This window comes from Pseudorca crassidens, chromosome 19 (genome assembly GCF_039906515.1).
Source record: "Pseudorca crassidens isolate mPseCra1 chromosome 19, mPseCra1.hap1, whole genome shotgun sequence".
NCBI lineage: Eukaryota > Metazoa > Chordata > Mammalia > Artiodactyla > Delphinidae > Pseudorca > Pseudorca crassidens.
Genome location: NC_090314.1, coordinates 49,971,166 through 49,991,378, shown reverse-complemented (window position 1 = coordinate 49,991,378; position 20,213 = coordinate 49,971,166). Strand labels below are relative to the sequence as shown.

General features: G+C 59.0%; 1 protein-coding gene across 3 annotated transcripts in view; it reads left to right on the top strand.

Moving 5' to 3' along the window:
• The window catches only part of SCN4A (sodium voltage-gated channel alpha subunit 4), a 46,282-nt gene that overhangs the window by 21,871 nt on the left and 4,198 nt on the right, over window positions 1-20,213 (top strand). For all 3 annotated transcript variants that reach the window (XM_067716849.1, XM_067716850.1, XM_067716851.1), the window contains 16 exons: window positions 205-346; window positions 1,138-1,338; window positions 1,965-2,118; window positions 3,921-4,159; window positions 5,955-6,128; window positions 6,989-7,345; window positions 12,465-12,956; window positions 14,589-14,721; window positions 15,410-15,564; window positions 16,045-16,218; window positions 16,314-16,436; window positions 17,714-17,992; window positions 18,279-18,332; window positions 18,540-18,677; window positions 19,219-19,323; window positions 19,918-20,188. In XM_067716849.1, the coding sequence (XP_067572950.1) occupies window positions 205-346; window positions 1,138-1,338; window positions 1,965-2,118; window positions 3,921-4,159; window positions 5,955-6,128; window positions 6,989-7,345; window positions 12,465-12,956; window positions 14,589-14,721; window positions 15,410-15,564; window positions 16,045-16,218; window positions 16,314-16,436; window positions 17,714-17,992; window positions 18,279-18,332; window positions 18,540-18,677; window positions 19,219-19,323; window positions 19,918-20,188 (3,191 nt within the window). The remainder of the gene's footprint in view (window positions 1-204; window positions 347-1,137; window positions 1,339-1,964; window positions 2,119-3,920; window positions 4,160-5,954; window positions 6,129-6,988; window positions 7,346-12,464; window positions 12,957-14,588; window positions 14,722-15,409; window positions 15,565-16,044; window positions 16,219-16,313; window positions 16,437-17,713; window positions 17,993-18,278; window positions 18,333-18,539; window positions 18,678-19,218; window positions 19,324-19,917; window positions 20,189-20,213) is intronic.

Here is a 20,213-nt window from a genome sequence, read left to right as displayed (position 1 = left end):
GGTTGTCAGAAGATGGGGGATGATTAGGGATGAGAACCTGGGGTGGATGGAAACGTAAAGAAAATTCATGGGCATGGGGGGAACACTTTCCATTTTGGGGGATGCAGACAAGACGGAAGGATAGTTTTCTCTTGGGATCCCCCCATCTATCTCCCGGCTGGAGCTCTCCTTTCTCCCTAAAGCCAGCCCCCATCCTATCCCCAGGCGCTGCCCTGAGGGTTACGAGTGCATCAAGGCCGGGCGGAACCCCAACTATGGCTACACCAGCTATGACACCTTCAGCTGGGCCTTCCTGGCTCTCTTCCGCCTCATGACACAGGACTATTGGGAGAACCTCTTCCAGCTGGTACAGCGGCCCCCGGCCCTGCCCCTCAGCCCCATGGCTACCTCCCTCCATCTCCACAGCCTCCTCCGGGCTTGGTGGGGCCCCTAACAAGTCTGTCCCCTCCGTGGTACCCCCTAAATGCCCCTACATACGGGTTCTCAGAGCCCTCTGACACTAGGTACCTGCCCAGATCTGAGCCTCAGCCCTTTCTTCCTTTTTCTCATTTGCCTTAAGAGCTGAGATCTGAGCCGGGCACAGACTCCCAGACCTCACAGCAACTGGTAGGGCAGCTTAGACTCCAACTCTGCCCAGACACAATTATTTGCCTTCCACTGTTTGCAGGTGGGCAGGTTGGGTCTGGAGCAACAGTGCCTGCTGGTTCCTGGTGATGTTTCTAACATGATGATGTTAATAATAATATTTAGTAGTAATAATAATAATAGCTACTATTTGCTGAGCTCTTACTAGATGCCAGGCGCTATGGGAAAGCTAGGATTCAAGCTGATCCCAAAGCCCATGTTCCCCAATTTTTATCCTGGTTCTCTGATCGCAAGATGTCTGGCTGAGGTCCTCTGGGCTTTCTGAGCCAGGAGACCAGGAAGGTCTGGGTCCTGAGTATATATTTTGAAGCACCCCAGAATGTGGCTTAGCCTGCCAAGGGTGGCTATACCTTGCCTCAAAAGCCCTCAAACTGCCGGGCTCTGTGAAGGACCCTCTCTGTTTACCTATCTGGGCGACGGATGTACGGAGATGGGTGTGGGTGAAAGCAGGGGAGTGCCATGTGACGCTGTCTCTCCCTCCCCCACTCCCAGACCCTTCGGGCAGCCGGCAAGACCTACATGATCTTCTTCGTGGTCATCATTTTCCTGGGCTCCTTCTACCTCATCAACCTGATCCTGGCGGTGGTGGCCATGGCATACGCTGAGCAGAACGAGGCCACCTTGGCCGAGAATCAGGAGAAAGAAGAAGAGTTTCAGCAGATGCTGGAGAAATTCAAAAAGCAGCAGGAAGAGGTGGGGAAGGTCTGGACTCAGGGAGAGGAGGCCGAGGACCCAGGGATCTCCCTGCCCCTCAGCCTGGGTGCTCCTGGGCAGGCTGAGGGGAGTCGGGGGAGGCATGGGGTAGGGCCTGCGAGGCAGAGGACGGGGAACAGAAGGCCCAGGCTGGAGCTTTGGTGGGGTGGGAGGCATGCAAGCAGTAGAAAGAGTATTTCTCAGCTCAGCGCCTCAGTTTCCCCATATATAACAAGGAATCTGGAGTAGTTAAACCTGACGTAGCCTTCCAGCTCCAATTCCTATGGTTTTATGATTCCTTATGGGCAGCGTACGGGTCCAGGCTGAGGGAGAGGTGGGTCCTGATGAGGCCCCGGGGAGCAGCTGTACATTTACCCATTGTCTCATGAAGTGCAGGGTCAGTCAAGGCTTCAGAGAGTGAAGGGTCTTCAGGATGTGTCACTTTGGTCCCTACCCTGTCACCCCACCACCACCGAGGTTGCCGCCCCTGCCCACAGTAAGCTGGGTGCAGGCCAAAAAGAGGGGCCCCCAGCCTGAAAGACTCAGGAAGAAGCTCTGAGCGTCCATTAGTCCATCCCCATGGCTCAGCAATGGACTTTATGTCCATCACCCTTGCTGGTCCACAGGCCAAGGCCGCTCAGGCGCTGGAAGGTAGGGAGGCAGACGAGGACCCAGCCCACGGCAAAGACTGCAACGGCAGCCTGGACACATCGGCGGGGGAGAAGGGGCCCCCAAGACCCAGCTGCAGCGCAGGCAGCGGCATCTCAGATGCTATGGAAGGTGAGTGCCTGGCATCCCCATACCCACCCTGCTCTGCCTGTCCTGCCCATCAGGCTACTTGGGCTCCCGGGGTGGGGGCCGGGAGGGCCTGGCTGGGCCCAGCTTCAGGACAGTAACTTAATATTGGCATCGAAGAAATGGCTGTGATAAATATAGTCCTGGCTTCCCCTGGCCCAATTCTGGCTGCAAGGCCAGGCTGTGGCGGGAACTGGGGGCTTCCGGGAGGCCTTGGGGGCTGCCAAGGCAATGGGGAAGGACAGGATAATAATACGAACCAGGAAGGCCCAATGTTCCGGAAACTGGAGATCCTGTTCCTCAAATATCTTCTCGGTAAAAGTTAAACATCAAAGGTCCCTCTGCCCAGATAGAGTCACAGACTCCCCCAAATCCCTGTGCTGCCCCCCAGGCCTCAGTGGGACACTAGGATTAGGTAACGAGGAGAGGGTGGATAGACATACAGATGGATGGATGGATGGATGGATGGATGGTTGGGTGGGTGGGCTGAAAGATTAATGAATGGGAAGAGGCATGGGTGTGTAGATGGATGAGAGGGAGGGAGGAGGAGGAAAGGGGGAAGCAAGGGAGGGAGATGCAAGGAAATCTGACATAGAAGGGAGCGGGCCCCTCCCCAGGTGTCTCGCCTTGGGCCAGGAAGGACTTGGAGGACTTTGCAAACCTCTAGAGGGCCCCATCCCAGCTGACCTTGTGTGACGGGCATCCAGGTGTCTATGTGCCCTGCCAGAGGATGCCCCAGGGAACGCTGGGCAGGGCTGGCCGAGGAGGTCACTCAACGCCGTCCTTGCTGGGACTGTGGTGGGAAGTTTGGGGCCTCAGACACAGTTTGGGGCACCTGCAGTAGCACCCGGGTTGGGGGTAGGGGTGTAGAATCTGCAGCCTGGTTTACTAATTCTTGGGTGGGGGTGCGGCTCAGCCGCCCCCAAACTCTGGGGTGTCCCAATCACGCACTCAAACCCAGGTGTCTATGGGGCTGCCCTGGGAGTCCTCTTTCCTCATCTATGACGTGGGGGCACTAATATACTTACCTCATCCATTTCCGGTGGTAATTAAATGAGAGCATGCCCAGGCTGAGAACCCCCATGGGCAGCAGAGGCCTGGAAGACCAGGAGGAGAAGCAGCGTCACCCATGGGCCTTATGGAGCCCCAGGGGTTTAGAGCTGGAGTGGCAAGAACAGGGGATGTTTCCAGAAAGCTACCCTGGTGGGAAAGGAAGGACTGGCTGGGGACAGTCTGGAGGGGCCGGCATACTGGCAGTGAGAGGGAGAGCCCTCGGGGGGAACCATGGTTTGCTCCTGAGTGGTGCTGGCCAGCAGCAGGTGGAACTGGGACCCAACCCCCTGCAGTGGCCTCCCGCCTCTCCCTGGGGGCCCTTGGGCCCCTCCCCAGCCGAGATCGCAGCCCTGGGCCATAGGCAGAGGATGGGAGTCACCCCATCGCGTTGGGGGGTGGGGAGCTCCAGGAAGGCGGAGCTGAAGTAGAACACTGAGAGAGAGGAACTAGGGGTAAGGCTGCTGAGGGTGTGGCTTTTTGAGGGTCAGCTAAGGGACAGCGTGTTGGGGGGCGGGGACTGAGGGGTGGGGCCATGTGGGCAGCGTCTAGAGGGATGGATCTTGAGGGTGACCCACTGAGAGGCGGGGCTTGGAGTAGGCCTCCCTGAGGGGGCGGGGCTTGAGGTGTGATGCTCCAGGGGGCGGAGCTTGGAAGGTGGCACCAAAGACCTCGGTGGAGGAAGGAGCACGTGAGGGAGGATCCTCATCAGGTATCGGTTTCCACCCTATTCCCAGAGCTGGAAGAGGCCCACCAGAAGTGCCCACCATGGTGGTACAAGTGTTCCCAGAAAGTGCTCATATGGAACTGCTGCACCCCGTGGATGAAGTTCAAGAACATCGTCCACTTGATCGTCATGGACCCCTTCGTGGACCTGGGCATCACCATCTGCATTGTGCTCAACACCCTCTTCATGGCCATGGAGCATTACCCCATGACGGAGCAATTTGACAGAGTGCTCAACGTGGGCAACCTGGTAGGGAGCGGACGAGGGAGAGGCTGTCCTTCCTGTGCAGGACAGGAGAGGGGCCACAGGGCCCGATGGGCTGTGTGGAAATATGGGTCGCGATTAGGGGGCATAAGGGGACAGGCTGGGGTTATTTTCCCAGCATATGGGTATATGGGGGCATGAGTTGATGTACCAGGGATGTGCATGGGGTGACCCATGGGACGTGGAATTTGGGTTTTAGGGTACTTGGGGGCAGATAGAATAGGGATGAGGTGCTTGACCTCTTATGATCAGGATTTCAGGGGCTTTGGGGTCCAGGCCATGCCCTGGAGGCAGAGATGGGGGAGTGAGAGCATAGAGGTATGGGGGTGGCTGGATGGCAAGTCTCTCCACTTTCAGAGGTTGTTGTGGGCCTAAGAGGGACAAAGGGACCTGGAAGTGGGGGCATAGAGCCATGGGCACCCAGGCTCAAGAGGCCCCCGCTCACCCTGGAGGCCCCAGGGCATAGGCCCCCAGCCCCGAGCCCCCCTGCCCGCTGCCATTTCTCTGGCCTGGCCGGGCCAGCTCCCCCTCCAGCCCTTTCTGCTCTGCTATTGTTGACACACACTGATCCGCCTGCTTATCCCTGCCCATTAGAAGCATTATCACCTCGTTGCCAGCCCCTGTGGAGCCTGACAAAGGGAAAAAGCTGCCTCCTCCTCCAGTCCAGCCCCACCCTTCCCAATTGCCTTTGCAATCTTTCCAGGATGGTGAATGGGCGAGATGCTCCCCCTCTCCTGAGGCGTGGGGAGCCCAGGAAGAGTCAGATTTGGGGCCTGGGGCAGGACGAGGACTGGGTGGGCGGCACAGGAATCAGACCCTGGACTCCCCAGCCCGCGAGGCAGGCACGTCCACCCCACGGAGATACCCGAGGTGGCCATGGCCAGGCCGGGCTGGAGGAGCAAGGGTGTGCTCTGGACCCGCGGTGCAGCTGCTGGGGTGTGTGTGATGGGCCCGGCCCGCCGCCTGCCCACCCCCTGCCCACACTCTGCTGCTGTCTGGGCACCTGCTATGGGCAGGGACAGCTCCTGGGCGGGGCTCAGCATGTGCCCGGGCAGGCTGTGGGCCCGGGGCAGCTGGTGCCCGGCAGGAGGGGGACTGTGCCCAGGGAGCTTTTAGAGGTTCTGCAGCTCTCAGACAAGTCCAGGGCTCTGGGGGCTCAGCTCTGGCTTCTCACTGATCCTCTGCTTCATCCTCTTTGGGGCCCTGCCTTAGACTTCCAAAGCCACCAAGATTTTCTGGGTCCTGGGACCCCAGCCAACCAGGGTAGAGAGGCTGTAGGGTGTAGGGACAGGAGACTGGACTAAGCCCCCCAAGACCTGGCTTGAGACGTGCTTCTAGGTGGGCGGTGTGACCGACAGCTTGCTGCTGGCCTCTCTGAGCCTCAGTTTCTCATTTCTGGTATGAGCGCGATCATTCCTCCCAACCTCACAGAGGCTGGGATACCCATAAGGTCACAATGTGAACGACAGCACGCTCTATGAGTGCTGAATATTATTATGATTGGGCTGAGGCCCCAGGAAGTCACGTGACAGGCCAACAGTCACAAGGCCAGGAATGGACGGGCCCCGGCGTCTGAGTGGTTCCCACTCTGCCCTGTGGCATGGTCGTTCCGCTCCTCACTCACTCACATACACACATCTGTGGGCCGTGGGTACCACTGCTTGCGCCCCCAGGGCTCTGTCACCCTCCCCTCGAGCCCTGGAGGTGGGAGTGGGGTTGGGGACTCCCGAGGTCCTGTGCCCCTGAGGCTCTATGACGGGGGCTGCACCCCACCCTGCAGGTCTTCACGGGCATCTTCACAGCAGAGATGGTGCTGAAGCTCATCGCCATGGACCCCTACGAGTACTTCCAGCAGGGCTGGAACATCTTCGACAGTATCATCGTCACCCTCAGCCTGGTGGAACTGGGCCTGGCCAATGTGCAGGGGCTGTCGGTGCTCCGCTCCTTCCGTCTGGTGCGTGAGGCCCTGGCCCCCGGGCTGGGGAAGGGTGTGGTGAGGATGCCTGGGGGAAAGGAGGAGAAGCCTCCAAGAAGCCAGAGGGCTGGAAGTAAAGCCCCCTCTGCCCTTTGGTCACCACGCTGCCTCTTAGAACCTTTCTTACTGGAAAAAAGGAGAAAGGTGCCCTCCCCCTTATCGCACAGAGCTGCTGGGGGACCAAAATGACAGCCCAGGAGCTGACATTTGGGCTTGACTCCTAAGTGACCTTGGGTGGCAGTGGGGTGGGGACTTCGACCCATATTGCAGAGCTGGAAGCTGAGGCTCCGGAAGTGCATCAGTAGTGGAATTGGGACTCCGACTTAGCATCCTTTCCACTACCCCCTAGGGACCTCTCATGCATCCACAGAAGTATAGAGGAGGTGAGCTACACCTCTGTGTACCTTTCACCCGGCTCCAACAGCTGTCAACATTCTACAGTTCTTGTTTTATCTGTCCCCCCAATTTTTCTGTGGGGAACATCTTAAAGCAAATCCCGAGATTTCATTTCACTTGCAAATACTTCAGCCTGTATATTTAAGAGATAAGGACTCTTTCTTTTGATCACTCAAAGAGGATGAGGTGGTAGGATGTGAGCATTCCCATTTCATAGAGAGGTAAACTGAGGCCTTGCATCCCTCAGTGGGTGGGAGTTGAGCTGTTCATTCTGGGAATTCCCTGGTGGTCCAGTGGTTAGGACTCTACGCTCTCGCTGCGGAGGGCCTGGGTTCAGTCCCTGGTCAGGGAACCGCTCTTTCTCCTCTAAGGATGAGGCTCTCTTGGGGCTGGGCCAGGGGTCCCCGGGCCTCACCGGCCCCTGCCCTCCCCCTGCCCGGCAGCTGCGGGTCTTCAAGCTGGCCAAGTCGTGGCCAACGCTGAACATGCTCATCAAGATCATCGGCAACTCGGTGGGGGCGCTGGGCAACCTGACGCTGGTGCTGGCCATCATCGTGTTCATCTTCGCCGTGGTGGGCATGCAGCTGTTCGGCAAGAGCTACAAGGAGTGCGTGTGCAAGATCGCCGCGGACTGCAACCTGCCCCGCTGGCACATGCACGACTTCTTCCACTCCTTCCTCATCGTCTTCCGCATCCTGTGCGGGGAGTGGATCGAGACCATGTGGGACTGCATGGAGGTGGCCGGCCAGGCCATGTGCCTCACCGTCTTCCTCATGGTCATGGTCATCGGCAACCTGGTGGTGAGTGAGGTCGGCTGGGTGGCTCCCCCACCCTCGCCCAGGACATCCAAGTGTCCAACGTGTGTCCATGCCTTTACTTCCTTTAAATCAGGCTGTCGCTGAAGGGCCCTTTTCCCATGAGGTTACGCTGTGTGACACCGCCGATGCTTGTTTTCTACCTAACCCCAGCCCCCAAATGGCAGTTTTGTATGGTTTAACTCAGTGGCTCTCAAATTTTAACCTGCTTAGGAATCACCTGGGAGTTTCTCAAAACCTAGATTCCAGGCCCCATGCCCCAGAGTCAGGTGCAGCAGCTCTGAGCCGTGGCCCAGGAACCGGCATTTCTAATGAGCTCTGGGTGATGTCACTGCCTCTGGTACAGGGACCACACTGCGAGTAGTACTGTTGAGACCTAGTGTTTTGGGTAAAGTAACATGATAACTGGAGTCAGACTGACCCATGTTGCAGTCCCGGCTCCTCTGCTGTCTATGTGACCTTGAACGAACCACTGCTCTCTGGTTGGCTGAGTTCTCTAACTTCACGTGGAAGAAAAATGGTAGGCCCCTCAGGGGGTGGCCGGGAGGATTGACTGTGACCGCAGAAGGCACAGTGTGGGGTTGGTACCAGGAACTCCTGGCCCTTTTGTCCTCCTACCCTCTCACCCTCTGTCCCCAGGAACTAGGCCATGGGCACTGGGAGGATCTGGAGGTGGCATGGGCTGCACCCATCCTGCCACTTTCTGTATGCGGGGCTGGTGCAGGGAAGGAGGTGCAGGGGCCCATGAGAAACGGGGTGTGAGGCCATGGCCCAGCTAACCAGAATTTCTGTGGCTGGGGCCGGGGGAGACATCTCCCCTCACCCTGCCGACTCTGCTCCTCCCCTTCTTGGGGTGGGGTCACTCCTGCGAGGAGAGCTGTGCCCAGCTGCCCCCTGTGGTGGCCAACGCTGCCCCGGGCAACAGGGGGTGGGAAGACACACGTCCCCATGTTCCGCAAAGGCCTGTGGAATCCTTGAGCTGCTGGGTCAGCGCTTCTCAGATACGGCTGAGCTCCGGCTGGGGGCAGGGACGGACTGGCGGTGGGGGATGTCACCTTGACTGAGGAGGGGACCGTGGGAGGGGGTCCCAAGCCCCCAGGGACAGCCAGACAGCAGAACCCAGGCTGGTGGCTCCTGGGAGGGGGGTCTTAGGGAATGGGGAGAGTGAGGGAAGATGGAGAGTGAGGGCAGATGTCCCAGCAGAACTTTGGGGCAGGATTCGGGATGGGTGCGTGGGAGCAGGCTCTCAGTAGAAGTTTGTAAGGGCAAGTTTAAGGGCCTGGAGGTGACTAAAAGGGTCTGCAGGGGGTTTCTGTCTGTGTGTGTGTAAACTCAAAAACATTTCAGGCCCCTACTTTGCCACCTGATGACTGGGAAACCTTGAGCAAGTTATTTCTCTCTGGCCTCAGTTTTTCTCATCTGGAAAATGGGGATGATGGGAGTGGTGACCTACTCCACTGGGTGGTCGTAAGGATTACATGACACATTTCAAGTGCTTAGCGGCAAAGCACTTGGCCCAAGAGGCCAGGGGAGTCCGAATGTTACAGGCGTCGGGGGAGCAGTGGCGGATACAGTACCTATCACCAACCAGCATCACACTCCTGGTGTTGGGCTCTGCCACGTGCCGGTTCCTGTGCCAGGGGCTTTACATGTATTATCCCTAATGCTCTTGACGACCCTGCACGGCAGGTAATGTTGGCTCTGTGCATCCAGGAGGCACAGCCCAGAACCACACAGCTAGTGCGAAACGGAGCCTGGACTAGAACCTGGGTCTGTGTAACTCCAATAGCAATAGCGTCAATACCAGCAGCAATGGTACCAATGATGAGGTTAGCATCAGCAGTGCCAGCGATGACAGCTTGACGTCTACTCATGGTTATTCAGCATTCTGAGCACTTTCCTGGTATTGATCTCTTAATGCTCACCACCCCCTATGAGGGCCGTGCTGTTTTATCGAGCAAAGTCTCAGGGAGGTTGATTAGTAACCTGTGCAGGATTTGAACCCAAGCAGTCTTGCCCCAGAGTCTGGAACCACTGCACTGCACTGCCTCTGTGTGTGTGCCACCCGCACCCTCCCGTCACACGCACATGCACACGCGTGCACACACACACAGAAACACACACCTACCCACCCTGATGCCCTTCTCCGGCCCAGCTCTGTGGCTCTCCCACTTTGCTCAGAGGAAGCGGAGTGACCAAGGGGGGCGGCACTGGCAGCTCCTTGGGCACTGTCCCTGCCCACCACCCTCCCAGGCCTCATGGAAGCAAGTGTCTGCCACAGGGCACCGGAGCACCCCACCAGGGTGTGTGGGGACCCAGGTCCCCTGCGTCCATGGCACCTCAGGGCTACTGTGAAGAAGAGGAAATGACCAGGGCATGGGGAACCCACCCCTCAGAGCCCCCCAGGGGAACTTGCTGTCAGTCCCCCTTCCCTCCAACCCACCCCCCATGCCTGGCCCGAGGCAGCTATTTCTGTCCCAGGCAGGAGCCGTGTGCAAACCCTGCTGACCCAGAGAGCAGCTAATTCCCATCTCAGATGTGCTTCTGGCAACTGGACACCTCCCGCCAAAGAGGGAAAGAAAAACCAGTAAATTTTGGTGGGGGGCAAAGGCAGAAAAGTAGCTAGAAGGCACGGCAGTGGAGACAAATACCCCCAGCACATTCTCCCAGAGAGAAGATATACAATATACTATATATATATATATATTTTTTTTAAGACCACATTTTAAAAAATTTTTTATTTATTTTTATTTTTGGCTGCGTTGGGTCTTGGTTGCTGTGTGCAGGCTTTTTCTGGTTGCGGCGAGCGGGAGCTACTCTTCATTGCGGTGCATGGGCTTCTCATTGCAGTGACTTCTCTTGTTGTGGAGCACGGGCTCTAGGCGCATGGGCTTTGGTAGTTGTGGCTCGAGGGCTCAGTAGTTGTGGTGCACGGGCTTAGTTGTTCCTCGGCATGTGGGATCTTCCCAGGCCAGGGCTCGAAACCGTGTCCCCTGCATTGACAGGCAGATTCTTAACCACTGTGCCACCAGGGATGTCTCTCTCTCTCTCTCTCTCTCTCTCTCTATCTATATATATATATATATATTTATTTATTTATTTATTTATGTATTTATTTTTTTGCGGTACGCGGGCATCTCACCGCTGTGGCCTCTCCTGTTGCGGAGCACAGGCTCCAGACGCGCAGGCCCAACAGCCACGGCCCACGGGCCCAGCCGCTCTGCGGCATGTGGGATGTTCCCGGACCGGGGCACGAACCCGCGCCCCTGCATCGGCAGGTGGACTCCCAACCACTGCGCCACCAGGGAAGCCCCTATATTTTAAAGATATTATGTCAACATGACAGTTAAGACAATGACAAAAAGACTTTGGAGGACACTGGTGAAGGCCAGACAGTGAGATGCATGGAGAAGATGGCCAAGGGTGGGAGATTCACATTACAGTCCTCCCTTGGTATCTCAGGGGATCGGTTCCAGGACACCCTGCAGATTCCAAAGTCTGAGGATACTCAAGTCCTGTAGAAAATGGCGTAGTACAGTCGGCCCTACTTCCTCATGTCCACTCATACAGCCCCACCCTGAGACCCCCAGAGTAATACCTGCCTCTGGTTGACAGGAGACAGGACCCCCACCCCAGCCAGACTGTACCTTCCTCCTCACTGCCCTGGGGTGGGAGTAAGCTGGTGGAAGTCAGGGCCACTGCATTGTGTAGCCTCTGGGGTATCCATTCACACTGTAGTCCAAATAAATGATGTCCTCTAAAGTTGTACAAGGATTGGAAACCGGGGTTCTAGTTCTGACTGTGCTGTTTGTCCTCAGGCAAGTCACTCCACCTCTCTGGGACTCAGTTTCCTCAGTCATAAAGTGCTGAGCTGGCCTCAGAGTTAATCACACTCCTCCCTGTACCTTGTAGAGTCTTCTATTATCACACACATAACAGCCAACAAGTTCTGAGTGCCTACTGTGTGCTCTACTTGTATTGACCTTTTAATCCTCACAACAATGTGAGGAGGTAGGTATTGGAACCATCGCCATTGTACAGATGAGGAAACTGAGGCACAGAGCAGTGATAGGACTTGCCTCAGGACACACGGCTAGTAAACTGGGGTTCAAAGCCAAGCAGCGTGGTTTCAAAACCTGTGCACCCCAGTCTCTGCTTTGTGCATACCCACTGCATTGTATTTGTCTGATCAAATGTCTGTCTCTAGGCGGAGGGCAAACAGACCACTTGCTTCTACACACAGTGGGAGGGGCTCAGTAAATGTCTGTCCACTGGAAAATAAAGTTGACGCGGGTAGACCAGTAGCCTCTGAAGTCCCTTTCAGTGGGGCTAAGAGAAGAGAACCAGGTGGAGCAGGGAACCCCAAAGGAAGAAAAGGCAGTGAACAGTGGTAGGTGAGACGCCCCTTCTACAGCAACAGGGGACATGCATCTGGGTATCGGGAGCACAGGGTCTATTAAAAGTCCCATTTAGGGCTTCCCTGGTGGCGCAGTGGTTGAGAGTCTGCCTGCTGATGCAGGGGACACAGGTTCGTGCCCTGGTCCAGGAAGATCCCACATGCCGCGGAGTGGCTGGGCCCGTGAGCCATGGCCGCTGAGCCTGCGCGTCCGGAGCCTGTGCTCCGCAGCGGGAGAGGCCACAGCAGTGAGAGGCCCGCGTACCGCAAAAAAAAAAAAAAAAAAAAAGTCCCACTTACCAGACAAGAGAAGAAGGCTCAAAAGATTCAGCCTACCAAGAAGTCCTGGAAGCTTGGAGACAGGAGTCCTGTTTTTTGTTCCACATCCCCTGGCAGTGGAGGTGGAGGACAGAGTCATAGAAAGAGTCCCTGTCACTCAGTGGGCCTCCCCGAACCCTGCCTCTGCCTTGGTCAGCAGAGTCCTATCATGTGCGTAAGACTCAGTTTCCCTATCTGTAAAGTGGGCGTGACAGTAGCACTCCTCACCTTCACAAGAAGTTGTGAGGGTTCCGTAAGGTGACGTCCTCTTAACAGCCCACCATGAGGTGGGTCTGATCAGGAGACCCGAGGCCCCTCATGCTGGCTGAAGGTGGCACCCTCAGGGGCCTAGAGGCTGAGCTCAGGCTCCCCCCAACCCCTGCTTCCCAGGTCCTGAACCTCTTCTTGGCCCTGCTGCTCAGCTCCTTCAGCGCCGACAGCCTGGCGGCCTCGGACGAGGATGGCGAGATGAACAACCTGCAGATCGCCGTCACGCGCATCAAGTGGGGTGTCGGCTTCGCCAAAGCCTTCCTCGTGGGGCTGCTGCATGGCAAGATCCTGAGCCCCAAGGTTATCATGCTCAGCCTCGGGGGGACTGGGGAGGCTGGCGAGGCCGGCGAGGCTGGGGAAAGTGTCTCAGAAGACGAGAAGAAGGAGCTACCGCCCGAGGAGGATGAAAACAAGGACCTCAAGAAGGACAATCATATCCTGAACCACATGGGCCTGGCTGATGGCCCTCCCCCCAGCATTGAGCTGGACCACCTCAACTTCATCAACAACCCCTACCTGACCATCCACGTGCCCATCGCCTCCGAGGAGTCTGACCTGGAGATGCCCACAGAGGAGGAAACGGACACCTTCTCAGAGCCTGAGGATGGCAAGGTGAGCCTGTCGCAGAGCCTGGATCGAGGGATCGGGAGTCAGGCAGACATGACTCTACATTTTTGTGTGACCTTGAACATGGCACAAATCCTCTCCAAGCCTCAGTTTCTCCATCTATAAAATGGGGTAATGGTACCTACCCTGTGGCATTACTGTGAGCATTAGATGAGATGCTGTGTGCAAAGCACAGTCAGCTCTCTGTGAACGGTGGCTGTTATTACTATTAATACAATTATTATGGCATGCCCTGCCTGTCCTAATACCCTAGGCCATTCCCTTCACCCCTGCCCCACAACTCCACCTGGGTCCCCTCTCCCCAGCAGGTGGCGCTCTGAGACAGCATGTTCTCACCTGAGGCACCCTAGCTCCAGGGCCGGAATCCCAGAGGCCTCTCTTAAACCCCCTCTGGGTTTGAAGCTCCTGCCAAGTCCTTGCCATTATCATCTGTTTCTGTTTAGACCCCACCTGGAGGGCTGGCCCCAACCTCCGAGTGTGGGCCAAAGTGCCAGGTCTGGGCTGAGGAGAGGGGTCAGGGGCCTAGTAGGGTTGGGTTCAAGGGGAACAGAGAGCCGGGAGCTGGAGCCGCTACCCCCCCTCCCCCATGCAGGGGGCCTGCTGCTGGGTTGAGGTTCCCCTCCCCTGCGAGGGTGGGGGAGGCCCTGGTGGTCGCCCCCAGAAGCTCAGGCTGAGCCCCCTCGCCCACCCTGCAGCTCGGGCGGGGCCCCCTGCCCGTCCCAACCCTATCGGCGAGGGCCCCGCTGGCACCAGAGCCTGAGTAAACTTTGCCCTGGAAGCTCTTGACTCCTTGTTTCCCCCGAATACGTGGCACACTGACTTACCAGGGGCCGAGCGCCTGCCAAGCTATAAATACCCGGGGAAACGTGGCAGCAACTTCGCTCTGAGGAGAGCGGGTGGAGGAGGGCTGGACAGCAGCCGGGGCCAAGGCTCCGGGGACTCTCACGGGGAAACAAGTGCGGCTCCCGGGGGGCTGTGGGAGTGGGGGCGCACGGGCAGGGCATGTGGCTCATCGGGTGCCGTGCCCAACCTAACGCCCGGTGCCTCGGTTTCCCTTTCTGTCGTCTGGGCACAAGGCCCTCCCTGGTTTTCTGGCCACTGTCCTGACAGCCGCCCCCTGCCCCTCCAGGCTACCCTGTTCAGGGGCCTCCCCCCCAGCCATGAAGGGGGCCCCTTGAGGGGTGGAGACTGGGGGCAGGAGGCCGGCCTAGGTGCAGCACCGGGGGGAGGTGGGAGAGGCCTGGCCAGGCTGGAGCACCAGCCGTCCCACCCAACCCACTCCCAGTTAGGTTCCCTTGGCCCCAGGCTGGAGCTTCGGCTGCAGAAAAATTTCCATCCTTTTTGGATTTCTCAGCCAAACCGACCCTGAGGATAGGAAGGCTCGGACTTTGCTCCATGCTCATCCCCTTCCTTCCCCAGGCCTCATCCCTGTCCCACTCCAAGGGCAGGACCAAGGCCTGTGGTTCTTCTGCCTAGGCCCCAGGGCTGAATGAATGAAGGAATGAATGAGTCTGCTCCACCCTCTCTTTCCCTTCTCCCTTCTGGTCTCCCATCTTGACCTCCCCCGCCCCACCTTGTGGGAGGGCCCGGGGTCACGTGACCCTGTGGCCTCTGCAGAAGCCGCTGCAGCCCCTCGACGGGAACTCCTCCGTCTGCAGCACTGCCGACTACAAGCCCCCCGAGGAGGACCCCGAGGAACAGGCCGAGGAGAGCCCTGAGGGGGAGCAGCCTGAGGAGTGCTTCACCGAGGGTGAGGGCCAGCCCGCGTGTGTGACCCCACCTCTCCTGGGTGCCTCCCCCAGCCCGGCAGACCCCGTAAGGGGCCCGAGGCCGGCAGCAGCCCCAGCCCATTGCCCCCTTGGGGACATCTCGGGGACACACGCATCACCAAAAGCAGGCAGGGCCTTCTTCCTCTGATGCTCTCCTGCCCTGCCCTGTGGCACCCCAGGAGAATAGAATGCTGGGAAGGGGTGTCAGAGCTGGGGATGCGTCCCAGTCCCTGAGCCTCTGACCCCTGCAGTGTCGGCGGTAGGTGACAGTAGCGTCAGCCCGAGGGCTGCCGTGCAGAATCCCCACAGAGCCCCGAGTGTGGCCGGCACCGCTCGAAGCAGGCGCTCCGCTGTGGCTGCTCTAAGACTGTCCTCCTCCTCAGCTTCGTCCGCCAGAGAGAGGCCTGCCTCGCCCCTCGGGAACATTTTTGCCCGGAGGGCCTGGGCTGTGGCAGAGTGAAGGCTGCCTGGGCGAGGTGGGGGAGGATGGGGACAGCCTGACGGCTGTACACCCTGTGCTGGCTGCCTGCACCCCTGTGCTCTGGAATGTCTGCATGCGGTTGTGTGTGTGTAGGGGGTGGGGGCGGATCCTGGGAAGGTGGCGGGACTGTGCCTCCTAAGGTGGCCCCCAGGCCCGTGACCGGTGCCCCTGCCGCCGTCCCTCCCCAGCCTGTGTGCAGCGCTTTCCCTGCCTCTACGTGGACATCTCCCAGGGCCGAGGGAAGATGTGGTGGACGCTGCGCAGGGCCTGCTTCAAGATCGTTGAGCACAACTGGTTTGAGACCTTCATCGTCTTCATGATCCTACTCAGCAGTGGAGCCTTGGTAGGCGCTGCCCTGGGGACCGGGCACTGGGCAGAGGCAGGGGCCAGACCTGGGCAGCCCCGAACCCAGAGAATCCTAAAGAACTCACCAGTGCTTCCAGGATGTGTTGTAGACTGTGTTAATTTTCTTAAAGAGACAGATGGGCTCTGAATCCCTGTGCATCCTTAGCTGACAGGTCCCGGCCGGGGATCAGGTGGGGAAGGCCTTGGGAACTGGGGGTTGGGAGGGCAGGATGTGTCAAGGTGAACCCCCCTGACAGACCAGTGAGGGTTACTATTATTAGGCCTGGGGAAGGGGAGCTGAGGGGCTTCTCCCCACCGGGAACTCACTGGCTCACCTGCATGATGGGCACGGGGAGTCTGCCCCCGCCTGGCCCCGGTGCCAGAACCCTGGGAACCAGCAGCCCCTGGCAGGCAGGGACGTGGCTGCTGCCCCGGCCTCCTTTGGGCCCCGACCGCCCCGCCCTGCTGGTGCCCCCAGGCCTTCGAGGACATCTACATCGAGCAGCGGCGGGCCATCCGGACCGTCCTGGAGTGCGCCGACAAGGTCTTCACCTACATCTTCATCACGGAGATGCTGCTCAAGTGGGTGGCCTACGGCTTCAAGGTGTACTTTACCAACGCCTGGTGCTGGCTCGACTTCCTCATCGTGGATGTGAGGCTGCCCCACCCCCGGCCCCCACTCAGATCCCAGGCGGTCCTTGTGGCTGAGGCCCTGCTCTCCCTGACCACCCTCCCCTCCCATTACAGGTCTCCATCATCAGCCTGGTGGCCAACTGGCTGGGCTACTCGGAGCTGGGACCCATCAAATCCCTGCGGACACTCAGGGCTCTGCGTCCCCTGAGGGCACTGTCTAGATTCGAGGGCATGAGGGTGGGTGCCAACGGGGCTCTGAGTAGGGCTGAGGACTGGGGGAGCAGACACAGCTTGGAAGGGGGCTGGGGGTGTCTGTACTCCGGCCACCACCAGGGGTCCAGGTCTGGAGGTCCCCAGGCATCCTCCCACACCAGCCCAAGTGCCCATTCCCGCCCTCAGCCCCCTCCTTCGCTCATCTCTTCCACCACTGGGGGCAGCAGAGGCTGCAGCAGCTCCCAGGAGGGCCCTGAGGGCACCGAGGCAGGAGGAGAGAAAGGAAGGCAGGTCTGTGGGTTTATAGGTGTCCCTCCCCAGCCTCAGACTGGGGCCCCCCAGGACTCCAAGCCTGCCCACCCTTCCCTCAGGCCCTTGAGGGCGGAAGTGACAGGTAAATACGGGGTTTGGGCAAGACCAATGGGACTTCCCCAGGCAAGGGGCGGGGGTGGGGGGTTGGGGTGTCTGTTAGGAGCAAAACCCACGCTAGAGGGACGAACTTCCATGAAGCAGCTGGTTGCAGGTCAGCAGTGCACAGAGCCTGGGGGCTCCCTCCTGGTCATGCAAGAGGCCAGCCAGCACTGGGCCGTCCCACCCCTGGAGCCGGGACCCCTCTGCACCAGAGTGAAAGTGACCTGGCAGCTGGTTGGTGCCCCAGCCAGGAGTAGAGCTCCCCTGGGCATCACCGGGCTTGTGCCACCCACTTTGTCTGGAGGTCATGGAACGGTTTCTCCTTGAAAACAGACAATTCTCAGATTCAGTTCAGCCTGAAATAATGAGGTTGGCCTGGGTGGCCACCGCTGGCAGTGCACGGGAGTCCAGTCCCAAGGGTCCTGCTGCTTCAAAGATTCTGTTGGCTTCTTTTCTGGGTCTGTGTCTCTAATCCTGCGAGCAGATGAGCAGGGGAACAGGTCACGGGGACTGAGTTTCCTATGGGGGCCAAGGAAAGAGTGTTTGTCTCCTGCCCGGTGACCCGTGGCCGGGCTGCTTCCAGAGAAGCCCAGCCTCCACTCTGGGCTGATAGCTCCAGCCAAGCGGAGAGCCCTCTTCAGCCACCAGGCCGGCAACCCACTACCCCTACTCCTTGCTTACCATCCCCCCGCCCCCAAGTAAAGCCCAGCAGACTTCTCCCCCAGGCCTGGTTCAGATGGGCCCTCCTCCAGGAAGCCTTCCCTGCGCAACAAGGCCCAACTGTGCCTGGTCCCCTGGTTACTGTGGGTGGGAACCCTCTCCCAGAGGAGACTGGGTGTCCCTGCCTGCCTGGGAGAGGATCCGGAAGTGACCCCCTCCCTGGCCCCCAGGTGGTGGTGAATGCCCTCCTGGGAGCCATCCCCTCCATCATGAATGTGCTGCTCGTCTGCCTCATCTTCTGGCTCATCTTCAGCATCATGGGCGTCAACCTGTTTGCCGGCAAGTTCTACTACTGCATGAACACCACCACCTCCGAGAGGTTCGACATCTCCGAGGTCAACAACAAGTCCGAGTGCGAGAGCCTGATGCACACGGGCCAGGTCCGCTGGCTCAACGTCAAGGTCAACTACGACAACGTGGGTCTGGGCTACCTCTCCCTCCTGCAGGTGGTGAGTGTGACCCGCTGCCCCTGCCCAAAGCTGGGATGGAGGTGCCCCCACATTCTCATTGTACCTGAGCGCCCTGCCGCTCCTTGTTAGGGGGCCGCCCACCCTGCCTCTAGGGCTGTGGGACCCAGAGGTAGTGTCTATACCTCTCCGGTCTCTATTGGATGCCTCCCCAGGGGAGCTCAGGGCAGGCAGCCTCTGGGGAGGACCAGGCGGGGGCAGGGAGGGAAACTCAAGGATGGAAGCAGGGGGCAGCCCCCTCCCCTCACACCCAACCACACTCTCTCAGGCCACCTTCAAGGGCTGGATGGACATCATGTATGCAGCCGTGGACTCCCGGGAGGTGAGTGGGGGTCCTCGAGATGTGGCTGGTGAGTTAGCCAGGGGAGAGGACTCAGACCCATCCCCACCCCATGCTGCCTCCTCAGGAGCCCCCGAGACCCCACAGCCTGGGGGTGGATGGGCCCACAGTGCGACAGGGAACAGGGAGCAGGCAGCTTGTGCCCCCAGCCCACCCAGCCCACCCCATCCCATCCTGTGGCCCCTGCAGAAGGAGGAACAGCCCCAGTACGAGGTGAACATCTACATGTACCTCTATTTCGTCATCTTCATCATCTTCGGCTCCTTCTTCACCCTCAACCTCTTCATTGGCGTCATCATTGACAACTTCAACCAGCAGAAGAAGAAGATAAGTGTCCAGCCCTCCCCTCCCCGGGCTCTGTCCTCCCTCCCTCCGTCCACTCCTTCCTTCCTATGTTCACAAATGCTGCCCCTGCACCTGCTGTGCTCTCGCTGGCTGGTGGCATGATTCAGCAAGGCTGGGTTCACATCCCACCAGACGACCTTGGACGAGTGAGATGTGGCCACCTCGAACCTCGGTTTCCTTATGTACAGAATGAGGTTCGTGCCGCCTGCCATGCCGGCTCATTCTGAGGACCCAACGAGACATTGATGGAAGGTGGCCCAAAGCGGGCAGTGAGGCTGCACTGACCCCTTGCCTCTGTCGGTCACCCAGTCCCCTCCCCTCCCTTCTCTGGGCCCCTGAGTCCCCCTTCCCCTGCCTCCCTTGACCCCCATCTCTGGCTGCTCCAGGCAAGTCCCACTGGCCCCCCTGCTGGGGTGCGGGTGGCTTTAAGGGTGGTGCCTAAGAAGGTGAGAAGGGGGAGGTCCTGGAAAGTGAGAAGGAGGACACCCCCCACCGCAACCTTACGGGCCCCATCCCACTATACTTTGGAGGGAAAGACCTCTTCATGACGGAGGAACAGAAGAAATACTATAACGCCATGAAGAAGCTTGGCTCCAAGAAGCCTCAGAAGCCAATTCCCCGGCCCCAGGTACCAGCCTTCCGGGCCCCTCCCCCTGCAGCCTGTATGAGGCTCCTGCCTAAGGGGGCCACGGCGGGCAGGGGGCAAAACGCAGCCTGCGCTCTGCCCACCAGGCTATGTCCCTGGCGTGAGGCTGGGTCCACCTGCTGGGAGGGGCGCCAGCAGCTGCCTGATAAACTCCAGTCATCAGTTTACCCTTTGCCTGGGCCTGCACAGCTCCCCAGTGTCCAGTCAGCTCTTCAGCTGGTGGCCTCTGGGGCAAGGGCCCCTGGAACGGGGAGGAAGAGGATGTCCAGACAGCCCCCCAGTGAGCAATGACTTCAGGAGAAGGATGAGGGGCTGCTGGGGGACCTTGAGGGGAGGAAAGGTCCCAGAGTGAGGAAGGATGCCCGCGGACCCCACAGATTGGCCTGTTCTGATGGGGGGTCTCGCCGCCCCTGCCCTGGCCGACTCTGCCACAAGACCTGACACCTCCTCTCTCTCTGTCTCTCTCCCTGTCATGCTGTCGTGTCCTCCTGCATCTTCTGCCGGTCCACGTCCTGCCCTGACCACTGCCCCCCACACCCCTCGGTGTGCATCCCCGCACTCGCATCCCTGCTGCAGAACAAGATCCAGGGCATGGTGTACGACCTGGTGACGCAGCAGGCGTTCGACATCACGATTATGATCCTCATCTGCCTCAACATGGTCACCATGATGGTGGAGACGGATGACCAGAGCCAGCTCAAAGTGGACATCCTCTACAACGTCAACATGGTCTTCATCATCATCTTCACGGGCGAGTGCATGCTCAAGATGTTGGCCCTGCGCCAATACTATTTCACCATCGGCTGGAACATCTTCGACTTTGTGGTCGTCATCCTGTCCATTGTGGGTGAGCAGGGCCGGGCTGGGCTGAG